General features: G+C 44.2%; 1 protein-coding gene across 1 annotated transcript in view; it reads right to left on the bottom strand.

Annotated features, from left to right (window-relative positions):
* Positions 1-17,201, bottom strand: part of HMGA2 (high mobility group AT-hook 2) — a gene marked incomplete at both ends in the record, with an annotated part of 121,602 nt that overhangs the window by 12,594 nt on the left and 91,807 nt on the right. The window contains one exon of the mRNA XM_082498584.1: positions 8,779-8,811. Within this exon, the coding sequence (XP_082354710.1) occupies positions 8,779-8,811 (33 nt within the window). The remainder of the gene's footprint in view (positions 1-8,778; positions 8,812-17,201) is intronic.

The raw sequence follows: 17,201 nt of genomic DNA, 5'->3' as shown, positions 1-17,201 counted from the left end.
TTTACGAGAAGCTCAGGAACCAAGCTCTCAGCGAAGAGCGCTTTCTTCCTGAGCAGCCTTCTGACACACCTCATCTTTGCTAATTAGCATTTTGATTATTTTTGTTGCTATAAGTCCAGAGGCTGATCATTCTGGTAGTTTCAACTTTCTGTATATCATTCTGGAAACATCTTAAAATAATCAGAATTTTCAGGGGGTAGCCAAGTACTGCCTAGAATCCCTTATGTCTGTGAACTAAGACACCCAAGTGTTAGCAGCACAGACTCTTGTTTTGCTTCGAAATCTTGGCCAAAATGCGTAGCATCTGTATGCAAAAGTAGCACTGTTTAATTTACTCTTGACTGACTTTTTTTTAAACACTGTTCCTTGCCCAGCCATCTTCCTCAATGGTGTTTCCCAAGCACATGACACAGCCCCTTCTCTTCTGGCTATCGTTAGTGAGATTTTCGTTCGTGTCAAATCGGATCCCAGTTCTGAACCGGATGGAGTACCTCCCTAAACAGCTCCTGTGGCCACAGCCATGGGTTCAAACACAAAGCCACCCTGTCCACAGCCATCATCTGCCTATCTTGGGCTTCTTCCCCAGGCAGGGAGGGGAGAGCAAGGAGATGAGGAGAAGGCAAAGAGGAGAGTTGCTGACTTAGGGAAATGTTTTAGCTTTACCGCTTCAGCCTCCAACTGCTACGTCTGCTCCGAGTGCTACACATGGAGCATCTCAACAGCTGTAGTCCCTGAACGTTCCTATGGGCCACTGGGGACAGGTCTTGCCCAGCACACAAGGAAAGAGCAGCGACCTGGGCAAACATGTGACCAGCGCTGGATTCAGAAAACTGCCTCCTGCTCTAGGGCTTGTCTCAAGGAAATTAAGAGTTGCTTATTTGAACAGTTAAAATAACCTTTTTTTGCTCTTGTTCAGAGCTGAAGGCTCCTCCTGTGTTGGGCTATGCCATGGCACTCCTGTTCTTCGACTGACTTAGAAACTGGCTAAGGACATCTCCAAGTGGCATCTTGCAGCAGGCAAGACTCTGAATCCCCCAGACAGTCCCTGACAAGCCGTGAGGCAAAAATATCTTGCTAAATCTGATCCCTTTTTAGTCACATCAAATCACTAGTGTGTGCACTCTCATAACTCCCTTACACAAGAAGGGAGCATCAGCACCTCAGTTTTAGCCGAAGGGGAATCAAGGCACTGGGAGACTGGCCTAAAATGGGACTGGCACACTGCAGTGCTCAGTGCTAATGGCTTCAAAGCAAGCTATAGGCTCACCCGGCACAGCATTGACTGGGGCATCTCTGCTTCTTAGGCAGCATATGGGGACATGGGGACAGGCACCTCAGCCTGCCTTGCAGGCCACTGGTACGCTAAGCAAGGGGATGCATAATTCAGTCAGCATTTTCTGACTGAACTATACACCTGAACTTCACAGATGGGACCATCCAAAATCCTGTTTCTTCTTGCTTCTATTCTGTGCTCAGGCCGGTGTTGCTGTGAAGCTGGGACTTGACCAAGCCGTCTTTCTCCCGGTTGTTCACTCAGGGGCTTTTCGACCTTTGAATCATCAGCTGCACGGTGTCCCAGGTTCACGGAGCGACACAAAGAATGCTTCTCCCTTGGCAGCCTGGAGCGCTGCTGGGATGAGAAATGGGGCCGCTGTCCAGGTGACCTACCTCCAGAGCATCCGCTGTGGCCACCACAGTCTTCTGCGGAGCAGGCTACCCCTGCTCCCCCGCAAAGCTTATTCCACTCCCACCACCACCATCCCCCTCAAACAGTGGACCCTAGCAGAGGCCATACATGGTTTTTTAAGTCCCAAACAAGGTGAGAGGAGCACAGGGCAGGCAGCACTTGACAGCAGTGCAGCCCCTAGGCAAGTGTCCCACACACCTGATGAGTGCAAGAGAGACTGGGCAGGCAGGGAGCTGGGCATTTTGCCTTTTACTCTATTAAACACCCAAACACTGCCTGCAGGGAAACAGGCCTGTCTGTATACCTCTGGGTAAAGCAAAAAGGTTCAGGGCTGGATGACAAAGCTTATTTGCGTATCTGAAGTGAAGCAGTGGTTGATGATGTGCACTTAAATGTTTAACTACCTTTATAAAAAACACGTCTGTTTCCTTTGCGTTCTCCATGAAATAAGTGGAAATGCTGGGAGAGTTCTTTCTGTGTTTTCATTGCTGGCAGGAAGAGTTCAGTTGAAGAAAATACTCAAATGAGCTGTGAGCAAAAGCAATTTTTTGTAAAAGTGTTTTTTATAGAATTGATTTGTGGTGATGACCCTGTGACTCCAGTGTTCAGTGTGTGGAACTGTACTTGCTGGCAAAGTCTTTGCCATCCCAACACTGAGAGGCCAATGTGTACCTACCACTAGCAAGAAAAGAAACTATAAAAACGTAAAAAAAAAAAAAAGCCTCATACAGCAGCAGCCTACATCGTCAGATAATTGTATGTATTTCTGATTTTTGACTCTCTAAAACTGCTGAATATCTGAATATACTCCTGTCCTGATGATCATTTTTTTCCCTTTTCTTCCCTTCTTTCTGGTCACTTAATATCTTAACTTATTTGTGTAATTTATTTACAGCCAAATTTCTGGAAGCAGCATCTCAAAATTGTCTCTCTATCATAGCTATGTAATAAATGACAATCATAAATACTTAAAAACTTGGAAACCTGAATCTTAAACTGATTTGGGTATTTAGGTGTAGCCTCATTGAATGATGTTATTCAGAGTCTATTCAGAAGTTATGTGATATAAATAAAATATTTGCTGTCAGAAATACCTGACTTCCTCTTCTAGCCCTCATTCTTTAGCACAGGTTAGTGCTTCACCTGTTCACAGAACTCGTAATTGCAACATATATTTTTCCCTAGATATTTTTGGTTTTATTTCAAAATAACTGTGCTCTTTTTTTTTAAGTCATCAGACAAAATATTCAGTCTCCCTGTCACAATAAACCAATTCTAAAAGAAGACTGAAAATGTCTTCCTTTGGAAACCATTTTGCCTTGGAAGGAGAAAGAAGTTAAGCCCGTGAGACTCCATCTACTGCATCCAGGAAGAAAGCAAGAGACTTTTCTGATTTCCTTAAAATCAAACTGAAGCCTCTCCCAGAGCAATGGTAGGTTCATACCTGTAGTTCAGGCATCCACCTGATTTCTTAGTAATTCTGGCTCCAGTCCACAAATCTGTTGTTATTCTAATTTTGTTCTTTCATTTTACACCAAGCAATCCTTGCACGTTGCTTGAAATATAAACAGCAGAACTGGTAACAATGAAACATAATTTTCAAATTGGAGCCATTTTTCATAAGACTTCCCATGACATTTTTATCCATTTGTTTTCAAATCAGAAAAATGTTTCCAGAACACTCAGAAGCAGAATCTGGAAGGATTTTGCAGAGCAAAAGTGTTCAAAACCAAAATCAAATCCTATTTTGATTTAAAAAACTGAGTCCCCAAGTGACCATAATATTGTGAAGCTTTGGAAAAGCAAAAATTCCAAGGACACGTATGGGAAAGGGGTCAATAAAAACAGGTTATTTCATCATGAAGCTATTTGCACAAAACCTCTGACTGATTCCAACAAGAATTATCCCCCCAACTGGTGGTGGTGGGAGGCAGGGCATGGAGCCAGAGGGTCCTACAGCAGGTCCGGGGCTCAGCCCCACTGGGGAAGTTTTGGGGACATGCAGTGAGACTGGGCTGACGGAGCTGTGATATAAACTTGCTCAGCATGTGTGCACATGGTACCAAGGGCCTCTAGCATATAAAAGATGTCCCCTACCGCTGTCTTTGGGAAAACATTCAGTATTTGCTTTAAAAATAACAATAATAAAAGAATGGTAACTCCGTCTTTCAGAGGATGTTCTGGAGTGGTGTGTGTAACACACACGCAGTTACCCTACTCTGAAGTATAAAATTTCATGTAGCATTGGAAAATAAAGTTTTGTCCCTCTGGGATCTGACAACTTTCTGACTCTCCGTATCAGTAAATACAGAAAAAGTACAGGACACACAACATAGCTTGCTGGATGCAGTGGGAAAAGCAATTAAACCCCCAGGGCATCAGGCCAAGCTCCAGAGCAGAAGTTTTTCAATGTTTCTACATCCAAGGCTCAGCTGTGTAAGGCTGCAATATTCCTGGCTCAGCAGGGCACCGGGTGGGCTTGGACAGGGGCATACGCTCTCTCAGATGTGTATGTGCATCTGCATGGCTGCGAGAGATTTGCCATCCTGTCTGTGACACTGGAAGCTTCTTTTCAACCTGCTGAGTGGATCTCTGGAATATTTCTACCACATTTCTCTCCGGGATTTCCCAGGAGGGAAAAAAATAAATCCACATGTGGTGGCTAACATGTACGCAGAATGCCCGAAGCTTGTGGGAGTGCAGATTTACTACAAGGCACAGGGAGGCGATGCAGCACGTGCACCATGGGCCTGCCGGCCAGGGTGTCCCCACGCATCAGACCTGCCACACAACCACCATGGGTCCCAGGCTCAGCTCTGCTCATGAAGTCTGCTGCTTTTGGGCAGCATATGAATGTGTGAATCGCCGACGTAGCTCCTGGGCTGCAGAGCCTGTCTGACACTTATAGCTTTTACAGTGTCACTGAGTAGGCATATGTGATGGATGCAGCTGGGGAACATACATAACTTGAGGTTGTGAGGTGCATTGTATTACGACTAATTAACATGCATAACTGTACTGATACCAAGACTAAGAAACGAGTAACCAGAAAAAATACAGTGAATCTGCATTTTCTTTCCTATGCAAAATAACACTTTCCTTTTTAGCTTTTATTCTCGCTGGGATTTGATTTTTTTTGGATGTGGTTTTACAAGCATCTAGTGTGTTTAGCATTAGGTAGAAAAGTACACTTGATGTGTATTTTTGGTGTGCTTTTTCTGTACACTTTTTTGTGTACGCTTCTCTATGTACACTTCTCTATGTACACTTTATGTGTACTTTTTTGACTGATACACTGTCTTTCTGACTGATACGCTGTCTTTCAGACTCAGATACAAAGGATTTGCAAGGATTTGATATTTTAATAGACCTCCCAAAGAGATTATAAGAAGATTTTCAAAGGGCTGTCCTACACTCACAGTATTCCTTCTCTCCAGAAATGATAAAAATAAAACATGTTCTGTTTCCAGAAAACTTTGATAGCTTTCATGATGTTTCCCTAAAAATATCTATTTCCTTTGTATTATTTAAGAGTGTAACTCCCCCATATGGCTGAGGCTACAGCTGCTACAAATAGCTCAAAACTGAGGAAACGGGAGAAATTTCTATTTCTATTGGGACTGCTTATTTGCACACCTCAGTAAGAATATTACTACATCATGACTGTAAGATCTGGCTGTCCGTTCTTTGGAGACAGAGCGGATTTCAAAGGAGCACCTTGTTTTTGAGGTTTAGGCACAAATTTACGTGAAGGTGCTAAACTTACCAGTGTCACACAGTTAGGCTGGCTATCTTTTCCTCATTTCCCCAAGGAAGTGTGAGAGTATGTGTCAGTGATCATCACAAAGATGTGTACAGACCATAGTAGTTAAAGGTTTGTATTAATGATATGGGTGTATAGATTTACAGTGGATTTTACTGTTGCATTTACTGTCTATGTGATGGTAAATCTTTAGAGCTCTGAGGATATTTGGAGATACTGCAGAAGTTTATATGGGCATCTGTATGGCCCTAAACTGGAGAGCAGATATCCATAAAGAGATTTAGAGCAATGTGGAGCCCTGCACGATGCTTAAAATCTGGGAAACAGTGATGGGAACAGAGCTGTTATTCATAAAAGGAGAATTTTATCTGGTCTTCCTGTTTCTATAGTTTTAAAAATGACACAAACCCAAGAGGCATAGGTACTAGCAACAGTAACAAGAGTAACAGTGATGTAAACTAATGCTCATAGAAATCTTTGAGTGAACACACCAGAATTCGAGGCACGGCACTCAGGGGTGAAACCTGACCAAGAGTTTCTGCCACTTTTACTGAAGCAGGCTGGGGTAACACGCTCACCATCACACAGCAATTCTCGACTGTAACCTCTTACAGTCCCCACTGATGAAGAAAGGACACATTTCTAACTTAATCCAGACTGCCACATGGTAAAGCCATCTGGGAGGATATTTTGAAGGAAACAGATGGAAAAGGAAGAGATTCCTCTGAATGTAGTGTAAGATTTACATTATCCTCCATGAACTTCCATGTAGTCCCCATGTTTATATAATTTATCACCATTTCCTTAGACAGCTCAGATTAGGAAGCCTGCATGAGCTCATGTTCTTGTTGTTAATTCTGAGTCTGAACCTCCCTTCTTTAAAGGGAAATTCAGTAGCGTAAAAAGAAAACGGAGAAAGGCAACCAGACTTAAGTGAAGCCCAGCAGCATGAAGTTCGTGATCGTCCCAGGAATTACCCTGTTTTACCTCCTCCTTCCTTCAGCCTCAGGAAGACGCTGTTATGAGTGCTTGCCCACAGCGATAATTTTTGTTCTCTGCCATGCACCCACACCCAGCAAAACCGCAATGCTGTGCTAGCGTAAGTGTGGGAGCGGGGCCTATTCAAACCAGGAAGGGTTAAAGACACGTCAATGATTTCACTGAACATCCCTCAGGCCAAGGATGAAAAAAAAAAAAAAAAAAAGAAATGTTCTCTGAGTGAAGACATGGCACACAAATAATTTAAAGAGTGTAACTTCATTAGTCATGTTGTGATGACTGGGGATTTCTAAAAAGCCCTCTCTCTCATTTCATCCGTTCTTCCATGCCTCCTCATTTTCTACACACACATTTCCATTACTAATGGGAATGTCAAAGGGCCTCCTTTTCTCTCTCTCTGCCTCTGTCTCTGGCCACGGAGATGCCGCCGAGGCACTGTGCAGCAGCAGCTGCATCTGGCTGGCTGAAACACCCTACGGCATCCCCACCAGAGCCACCACTTCGAGGAAGATGGGACAAGAAGATCCATACAGGGAAACCTGGTGCTTCCGTTCAAACGCCTACATGATCTTGCCATCAATTAAATCTGTCGTTACTTTGTTCTGCTACCAAAAGATGGAGACCCAGGTCCCCTCTTTGTCCTCCCATATCCCATCCCAGCCTCTGTCCCAGCCGTTTCTTCCTCTCTTGTGCTAGGGCTCGTACAAACAGAACACTCGCAGGAATAAGTGCCCAAGGAGATCGGAGAGCTCAGGGTACCACACGTACCATCAGCAGCAATGGCTTCTGCCAGGCTACGCTGCGGGCAGAGTCACCAGCTCTAGACCCCTTTATCCCACTAGCCCTGGTGAAGATGAGCTCTGCCACGTACCAGAGGAAACCGCACCATGAGCAGCCTCCTGGAGCTTTTGCCTCCTGGATTTGGCCTCCTATGCACAGCAGGGTTTAAGCATCCCTGTCTCAGGTGCCATGAAGGAGATGGCTGGCTTTGTGCCCACCGGCAGATTTACTACCATGTTGTAGTAGGAATAGCCTGATTGTGGCCGTAACAGTTGAAGGATGTAAGTGAGACCGGGGAGAGGAAATATCTTTTATTAGAACAACTTGGTGTGTTTTGAATTGTGTGGTGCAGTTAGAAGGTTATAGATGGTAAGTCCTTGGGGACTGATGCTGCGTTTCTTGCATAAGCTGGGCTAATAAAAGACATTACCTCTCCTTGCAAAACTTGCCTCACTTGAAAATACTACTACATTCATCCTGTATGTTTTATCTGCCTTTCTGAGACGTTAATATTATTGCCAGTGCCACAGATTCATCATTGCTGTGACTGTATTGATTTCTTTTCTAGAAACCTGATTCCTGCATATGCTTTTGAGAGTTACATCATTTCACCCCTTCAACTCACAGCTAGGATGTTTTCTCTTTCTTATGTAACAGCTCCTAATTCAGATTACAGTAGACATTACAATAATTTACACTGTACAATAACGTATTAAAACCAGAAGGTGGAAGAACAAAAGTATTATTCCCTTCTGAAAGCAGACTCCTTTCCAGAAAAGCAATGGACCCTTTATGCTCTTAACTTAGCAATCATTCATATTCACTGAGGTACGGCAGCACAGCTTGTGGACTCTGCTGGGCAGGGATGGACCTGCTCCCATGCCCACAGCCTTTTCTCTGTTGGTGCATATGTAAAAAAGTGGCAGAGTTCGGATGTTCAGGGTTTTTTTTTAACACGGGGTGGGCTGGGGAAAGAACATGGAGGTGACTGTAAATGCAGTGTTTGACCAGTTTCATGACACCCTAGCTTGCACTTTGTCCAAGGTATTAAAGAAGAATAATACCACCCAAAAGAAGTTCAGATGTTAGTCTTTATGATGGATCCAGTCTAGTTACCAAGTTCAGTCTGTTTTCTTTCGTGGATTTAGAGACTCCTTTAGACTTAGTGGGGAGAAGTGTTTTCTACCTGTGCCCCCCTCCTTGCTGTAAGCAGTCCCCAGTTACCCACATTCAGGACACACAGAGACACCTATCACATGCCGGACTTGTACCACATGTACGTGTGCACATGCCTGCATTATCATCACAGGGTGGTCACTACAAAAAGAGAACATTTCTAAGCAAGCACCATTCACTGCTTCCTCCTCTCATTCCCAAGGGCCACTGCGTGGACTGTTCTGGTGGCTGTGCCTAGCAAGCCAGCAGCTGTCCCCCAGCTCATATGATTGATGTATTTCCCTTCATTCTTTACAGTAAAGGAAACCAGTTTAAATACTGAAGAATTATTTCATTTAAAGTAGTTTAAAGAATTTAAAATAGCTTGTCTTACCTGAGCAGGCTTCTTTTGAACCACTTGTTGAGGCTGAAAAGTAAAACAAAAGCATGGTGAGAAACAAAATTCACTGAGGTCGCTTAACAGTGATTTCACAGATGCTGAGAAAAATGCTTTCAGCAACAGAAATAAAACACAGCCCACATTCAGAAATGGAGTGATGAACATACCCAGCTCTCATACCCAACCTCTCCTACATTTATCTATGTGACCTCGCTCTGAAGTAGTTCAGTTTGCTGTGGATGCAGAGGAATATGTTACATTTGTATAATTAAAAGCAAGGTGAATTCTAATTTAGCATGTTATGTCTGAGCTAATTTTTAAATAGATTTTGCTGTCTCCACTGGTGCTGTACACTCTATTTCCACACTCTTTTAGCCACCTCCCGGCCCGAGCAGGAGCACAGCGCAGGCAGAAAGGTGAGGGACACATAACCCCATTCCTGAGCCAGGGCTTCCCACTTGACCAAAGCCATCCCTGCCAAAATCAGGCTCCAGCCCTGAGAAGCTCCAGTTTGGGGGCTCTAGCTGAATGAAGGTGATGCTATGCTGACCCTTGTGAGCCATGATTTCAGGGATGCCCATTGCAGGGCTGGCTGAGCACGTGGCAGGGAGAACTGGAGGCTGCGTCTGTCTGCCTACATGGGACCTGGCAGCACAGCCACGGGCCCCTCAGCAAGTCTCCCTCCGCACTGCTCCCAACCAGGCATGGGAAACACAGTCCCCATGTGAGTCAAGAAGGTGCCAGTGCCCTTCATCCCTGCTCCAGAGAGGAGGAGGAGGACCGACTAAGGAACTAACACAGGAGCACTTAAAATACACCACCACCACCCAGGTGATGTGACGACCCTTGTGGGTGCTAGGAGCAGTACAGAACAATAAGACAATAAGATAAAGAATGAAATCCTGACACCGAGAGCACAAAAGGGCTTTTCTTACTGCAGTGGGGTAAAGCTGCTGTCTTCCCTCCCCGCCCCCCCCCAGGGCTTTCTGTTTTCAAAGCATATGAATTGCACCCAATGATTTTCTTCCTGCCTTTCCTTCCTGCCTGTTCCTAATCCCAGCCATGATTTCAGTGCCTCGCTTGGGCAGAAGCCAACATGCTGTCCCTCTGCATGGCCAAAAACCTAATTTTCATGACAGTGTAGTAGGAAATAACTGGAATATTTCTGAATAAACAGTTCAGTGTAACTGGCCTTTCAGAGCAATATTTCAGTGGGAAGGATCAATGAAAATGTAAATTAAATGTAACTGATTCAATTCAGACTGCCCACTAGAAGCGTCCCATTTTAACAAGAGATGTTTTGTTTATTTTCAGTCTTTTTCTAATTCAGCAGAATTCTATTGCTGTTATATTTTTGTATCTGTGCCTCAGGCTCCAAGTTCTGCTCTCAAATAAATATGAGGAAAAAAAACGATGTGATGACTGGGTCCATCTTTTAACTTCAGGGTGGACCCTTTTCTTTTCCGTTAAACTCCCTTGCAATGGAGAAGCTATTAGCAAGGCACACATTTTACTGATGCCTTCTCCAGGTGGATTGCAAGCCCTGAACTCATTAATGGACATTTGCTGCCCTCAGACAAAGGAATTATTTGTTTCGAAGGAACACCTTGTAATTATAGAACTCATTGAGCTCTTTAGTAATCTGCCACTAGTGCTTTTCCGCTTTCTTTTTTTGCCCGCTGATTACACCTGTACACGTGTTTACTCCCAAACCACATGAAATCGGCAGACATTCTTAGAGGCTGACTGTTTTCTCCTGCTCAGAAATCCCCGTGTATTTTTGGCTATGCACTCTGCATTCATGTGACTCTCACACACTGTAGCTCAATGAAATCTTCTGAAAGAGCTGCCAACTCACCAAATTTTCCATGAATTAGGTCCTGACACTTCAATGAGAGGAAAGACAATGTCTGAAACAAGGCCAGCCCTGGCTTTCTGCCTAGTATGTGTCACAGTAATTCTACCAGCTGCCCTTCTACACAGCACTTCATACTTTTCAGACCACCAGAAAGCCCATTGAATACTTTCAGTGATAGCCGGGGCTCGAGCTGCCAGCGTGTTTTCCCAGCCTCTGGCACCCAGTGGCTCCGGACTGGACCTAGAAAGTTTTTTGTGTGTGTTTGGTTTGTTTTGTTGTTATTTTTATGAATGGCTTTCGCAGGGGACTCTGACTCCAGCACAATCCTATCCAGCCATTCATAAAAAGCAGAGGGAAAATATTGTACTTTGCCCAGTTGGAAAGAGTCTCTGATACTGACCAAGGCTTTCAAGAATCTTAGTCATTCAAGACCTTTGCTATCGTAGTGCTTCATGTCGAGAGCTCCCTGGCAGTGCTTGCTTACTGCTGGCTATGTTTCCACTGGATTTGGGATCTGGAGTTCAGTGCCTGTTACGCTTTCTCCCTTAAATGGAAGAAGCACAGCTATGAAAGCTCAAAAGCAGGGCTCAGCCCCTCGGCTGGTATTAGCGGCACATGCCACCGACACGCTGGGAGCCGTACCCACTCGTGTCACGCTGAGGGCTCCAGCTTGTGGCAGCTGAATCACCGCAAGCGCTGGTTTTCAGGGGCATTGCTTTTCCTGCTTCAGCCTGGCTGTGTGGGAGAGCTATCTGGATGAATCCAGGCTGGACAAATCCAGCAAGGTCCAGTCCTGAGGGGATGGCAGTGTCCGCTCACTTAGGTTACCCCAGACGAGAACTGAGGCATACAGGGATAATGAGAAATTTCCCAAGCGCCCCCTTTCACTTCTTCAACTGTTGTGGATGTGAAGCCTTTGGAAACTTTTTGACACGCTACAGATAGAAACGCCCTGACTGGCTAAGCTTTATGTTCACTGAGTTAAGAGATCTTTTCAGGGCTTCAAAGCAGACACCTCTGATTCAAAAGAGTGTTGCAACTGCATGTTCAACTAGCTGGAAAGAAAGAGAATCTGTCTTGCTTATGGAAAAGACTGGAATCATAAAAAAGCCGAGGGCGAGAGACTTTGAAGAGGTGCTTTGGGGCAAAATAAAGTCGTACACAAGACACGAGAGCGCTGAACTATTATGTATCCACCCAGGAGCCTGTAGAGTAAGATGGCAGACCTTCTGCTCTGCCAGGCGCTCTCTCATTTATGTCAGTGATCATATGCAAGGGGAGCTTCATGCAACACAGGACTTTCACGTTTTATTTTTATCCTAAGTTTAAAACGCAGCTATTGTACATTGAATGTGTATCAGCTGAAATTCCATAAACTTGAAAGCACAATTCAAGTTTTTTTACATCATATGCATGTACAAGTCAACCTCTAGTAGCCTTCCTAAATCTGTATGAGACAGAAAGAACAAGCGACAGTGTTGGAAAAATCCTATGACCATGTCATTTAAATGTCTATCATACAAGAGCAAATCCAAAATACAGCAGAATTTCCTTTGCCATGTTTAAACTATTAAATAGGTGAGCTAAAGCAAAAGATGATAATTTAAAACTTCAGGATAAGATGCCTAACTTTGAACAGAAAAAAATAAACCACCTAAAGAGGAAATTACACAAAGTTTTTGGTGTTATCTTTGCTGTAAGTTTTGGATGTTCAAAGCCTGACTGTCTATCTTCTACAAGACAATTCTCCCACTTCTCCTCTGTCACAACAACCCTCATTGTATTTTATTTTCAATATCATAGATACATCCTTATAGCCCATACAGGCTATACTGGTCAAACATTTTCTTTGCCTTCTCTATGAGAACAAAAGAGCAGCCTCATGCGATGAGTCCATATTCATCTTGTACCAGCAGTCAAAAGTTGTATCAAATTCAATTTGTCACACTTCTCATTCGCCGGAGCACTTCTTAAACTGTGACTTTCCATAGCATTATAAAAATAAGGAAGGATAAGGGTAAGTCTATGTCAACTAGTACGATCAATGCTGGAACATGTTTTTAATGATCAGAGATAAAAGCCCAGGTTTGAATGGAAATCATCCTGACTGCTGTGCCTGAAGCTCCAAGGGCAAGCTACACACTCATAGGGCTCCTAGATTTTGTGTTTGTGTCTTCCTCTTCAAACTGAGTATTATGAAGATGTCTGAGTGATGCTTCTTGGCAACAGTGACTCTCTGTTTTATTCCCACAGCTTGACACAGACAAGATATTCGCATGGAGGTAGCTCTGCTGGTGACACTAAATGACCATGATGGAAACGAATACCCAGTTAGGATGACATTTATAGTGCTGACAGCTCAGCGTTGTGCGGAGATCATTAAAATAATTTCATAGATCACCCAAACACTTGTAGTTCTAAGTTAAAAGATGAGTAAAACCATATTTAGTCTTTTTGTCTACATATCCTCAAAAAATCAGGAAGTTCATATTATACCAGTTGAAACCAATATAATCCAAAATAAATCATGTCTTCCAAGCAGTTCCATATGACAGCAGAGTAACTACTGTTCTGCCCTACAGCCTTAATTGGTTCGAGTCCAGCCTTTCCCTCTTTATTCCAGCACAGAGCAATGGGACCATGGGACCGGGGGCCCACACAGCCTTCGAGAGAGCCCTTGCCTCGGGGCAAAAGCTACTTTCAGCTTCATGATGGTCAGCAGGAATCTACCCCAGAATCATCCCTACTGCATGGGACGGTGTGCCTGCCATTCGCTCCTCTGGTATGCTCATGGCTTTCTTTAGGAATGATCTTCCTTTCGAGGGGGGAGCAGAAATGCTTTTTTACCCCACCAGTTGTGAGGGGGGATGCCCCCTCCACCCAAGCAGAACCGGCTTGTGTTTTGGAAGCCCAGGTCATGAATTTTCCTACCTCGCATGTTTGCAGTCAACGGGCAACCATGGTGTCTGTGTACGCACACTGCTGTGGGTCATTAGGATCTAACAGCAAAACCATCTGGCCCTTAGAGTTCAAAGGAGATTTCACAGTCCTCTGTGCAGTCTCATAAACGAGGCTAATAGTAATCTGTGGAGAATTTTGGCAAAATCCGTGGAACTTTTATTCTTTATTTTCTATCCTACTTGGCACTCCTCTGAGGTTTTAATACCAAATACAAAGTCAGGTCATTCAAAAAATATTTATTAGCTTATTAAACTGACCTCCCCTGACTGCTGCTGGAAAACCCTGCAACATCTCAGGAGCTGCACCAATAACTTTAGCTGATGACAAAGTAAATAGTACTTCTATTCCACTTGTGGAGGAGAGCAGAGAGCACCAGGGGTTTCCAAGTCCACAAAGTGACTTTTAATAGATACTAGACTGGCAACAAAATTTTATATTTTAATTGGCAAATTCAAAACACACTGCTTCAAATGACTCTTTTGGTAGCCTGAAAATTCAGGCACTGGCACATATATCCAGTCAGGTTTGTATATATCCAATGGAAGTCAAACAACTGACTTCAGCAGGGTTAGGATTTCATATGGTTTGTTTACATAAAGCTACCTTCACGACATTTGCAATGGTTTTATGTTCTGAGAGGATAAAAACCATGAAAGAAACATATTAAAAATCAAATTCTATTTTCTTTCACGGTCATATAACCCATTATTTTCCAGTTGCTTTGACTCAACCTTCCTCACAGAGGTAGTTTTCCCACCATTACAGATCTTGCTAAGTACAAATTTAATGGTTAGAATGGGAAGGGAAAATCCGTAATTTTTCATCTGCTAGCTGAACTGTTAGTTCAAACACAGCAATACCCCATTGAGTTTATCAAGGATATAATCAAAATTCAAAGCACAGTAGATGTTAGTTCAGTGCTCTTGATAGACGCTATTAATTTTTATAATGTTTGAGCCAGTATTGGTTACATTTCCATAAAATATTTAGGGTAGCGAAGCTTATGAAATACCCATTTAATGTGTCTTGTATCTGTGGTTAAATACTACAAGCAAAGTTTAAATTGGTGTACTTAGCTAAAATCAATACAGTTTGGCAGCAGGAGGACCTGTTGTTGCTGACTGCTCTTCTTCAGTCACCACTGCTCTGTTGGATTCCCCTGTTACTTCATTATCATCCATCACATTTGATAGGCTTTCCTGATGCATTTGCTCAGGTTTAGTTCAGCACCCTGTGCATTTTTCTGCTAAAATACTAAGAAGCAATTTCTGCCTTTCAGAACAATTCTAGTACACAGTTCAGCATTGAGGTTTTCTTGATATGCACCTAAGGAAACATGAGCTGGCTCTTTTGTCTGGCGAACGTCATATTTATCTGTCTATTTATAACTCCCTACACAGACAGACTATTAAGAAAGCCAAATAGGAGGTTCCAGTTATACTTAGTTATAGCATAAGGAAAAATACCCTACATTTTAGTAGACAGAAATAAATGATAAATTATTTGCAAAGAAACCAAGCCCTCATGATCCAGGGATATAAACTGATCAGAAACTACTTAGCTTTATACCTTGCAGACTTCTCCAGACAAATAACTATTGTGCAACTGTTTATCTCCAGACTATCTTGTCTGTTTGGATACAGCAACTCCTGTGCTCACCGTGCATTTCTCTTGGCCCATGTGGAAATGATTTTTGGTCACTACTAAACAGGCTAGATTTGAATTGATGACCTAGAGGTGAAAAGCACTGTATCACATTACCATCCGGTTCCAACTTTTGTTTTAGAGTCTTCCCTCTCTTCTTGCTCAGGCACTTCCCGCTGTACAGAACAAAAAACCAGGGGCAGTTCCTGCTTCAGAGGCCATTCCTGGTGCTACCACTGATGGTGGCTGCGTGTAGCTGATCAGAGCTGCAGGACTGTCACCAGTGGACTCCTCTCTGGACCTGACGGCCAGGAGCTCCCGAATCCCCCTGACCTTTGCACTGACCTCCAGTGAAACAACAGAGTAAATAGGGCTGTAAAGTCCCAAACCTGCTGCAAAAGCTGCTACTGTTTGGAAAGTGAACTCTGAACTTTGGTAGTTTTGCTCAAAATGTAACAATTGTCAGGTAACATTTCTTTTTCTGGCCTCCTACATTCATTCTCCTCCTCATTTTAAGGTCACAAAGACCTTAACTCATTCAGAAACCGTGTCCTTGTGACATTTTGTGACTGGAAAATACGCACAGCTCATTTTCCACAGTGTAGCCTTAGATACAAACAATCAAGTTCATTTCCAGGCCCACAAAAGCTTCTGCCAACAATAAGCCCAACCCTAGAGGCAGGGATGGAAAAAGAACTGAAGTGGCAGGGATGGAAAACAAGGGGAAACTGCTCCCCTGAGCAGCCCTGGGACTACAGCAGTGTCCCAGCAGTGACGGGTGGCAACTCTGCCCTGAGCCCCATGTCTCCACCAGAGTGCTGCTGCAACGGCCTCACCACAGCCCGGAGCTGCACTTCTTCACAAGAGACCCTGAAGGAGAATGCTAGTGAAAATACAATATGTGCTTCCCTCAGCCCTTGGGCATCTTCTTCACTACCCTGGAAAGGCAGACATTCCAGTTACCTTGAAGGTAGCAATTCAAACCAAGGAGTCACAGTGTCCTCCCTTGGGTACTTCCCAGCTGCAGCCTGTGGCATATTTCTTCAGTTTAGCTGCATGCTAAAGGTGCTGCTGCCTCCAGAGATTTGCACTTCGTGTTTTAGCTAGGCACATCTCAACTAGAGGAGAGCATCAGAGCAGGCACTATGTAAAGGCAGGTGCAGGGGAACATGATCTGCCTAGAAAACCTGCAGACTTCACCTACAGGAGAAAACAATCCAGCCCAGGTCCACAGCCTGGCTTGCATCCATACCACCCTTCCTCCTCCTGTATGGGGCTGTCTCTTCCACACTGCCTGGAGGGAAGAGCCTGTGAGACATGCTATTTCCTTAACCACACCTGGGCACCATGTTAGGTGGCAGAGGACAAGACGGTGAAGGCAAGAAGGGTCCCAACTGCACAGCACAGACGACCGCGGGGCAGAGCTTTAGGTTGTGCCCAGGCACTGTTCTGCTCACTGAGCACAGACACAACTCTAGATCCTGTTAGGAAGAGCTACCTGTCCCCTCATCTGCAGAAACTGGGGTAAGGACACGAGGGATCCAGGCAGCCTCTCCTGCACAGCCATTTCTGCCCCTTCAGAGATGTAAATCATCTTGTACAGAGCTTATGTGGTCATCCCCAGGCCCGGCTCTGAACTCCCGCAGGAGCTTCCCCTTCCTACCCAGCCCATTGCCTCTGTGACCTCCCATTGCCCTGCGATGGCTGGGCAGGGTTTTCCTCCAAAGAAAAGGCACACAGCAGAAGGAAGGCCTGGCTGATTTTCTGCAGCTGAGGATCTGGCCTGAGGCATTTCTCTTGAACTTCTTTTGTCTGAACAGATCCATTGGTAGCCACATGGTTGGCTGGGGATGTTTTTGTACGTCTGGGATATACAGATGTCTGATAGCTGTCTGTCTATCGTACAGATTTGATAATTATTGCTGCCTCCAGGAAACTGATGCTGCTAAGAGTG

This window comes from Vanellus vanellus, assembly GCF_965231255.1.
Source record: "Vanellus vanellus genome assembly, chromosome: 1".
In the NCBI taxonomy this organism is placed as follows: domain Eukaryota; kingdom Metazoa; phylum Chordata; class Aves; order Charadriiformes; family Charadriidae; genus Vanellus; species Vanellus vanellus.
This window is presented reverse-complemented; position numbering and strand designations above follow the sequence as displayed.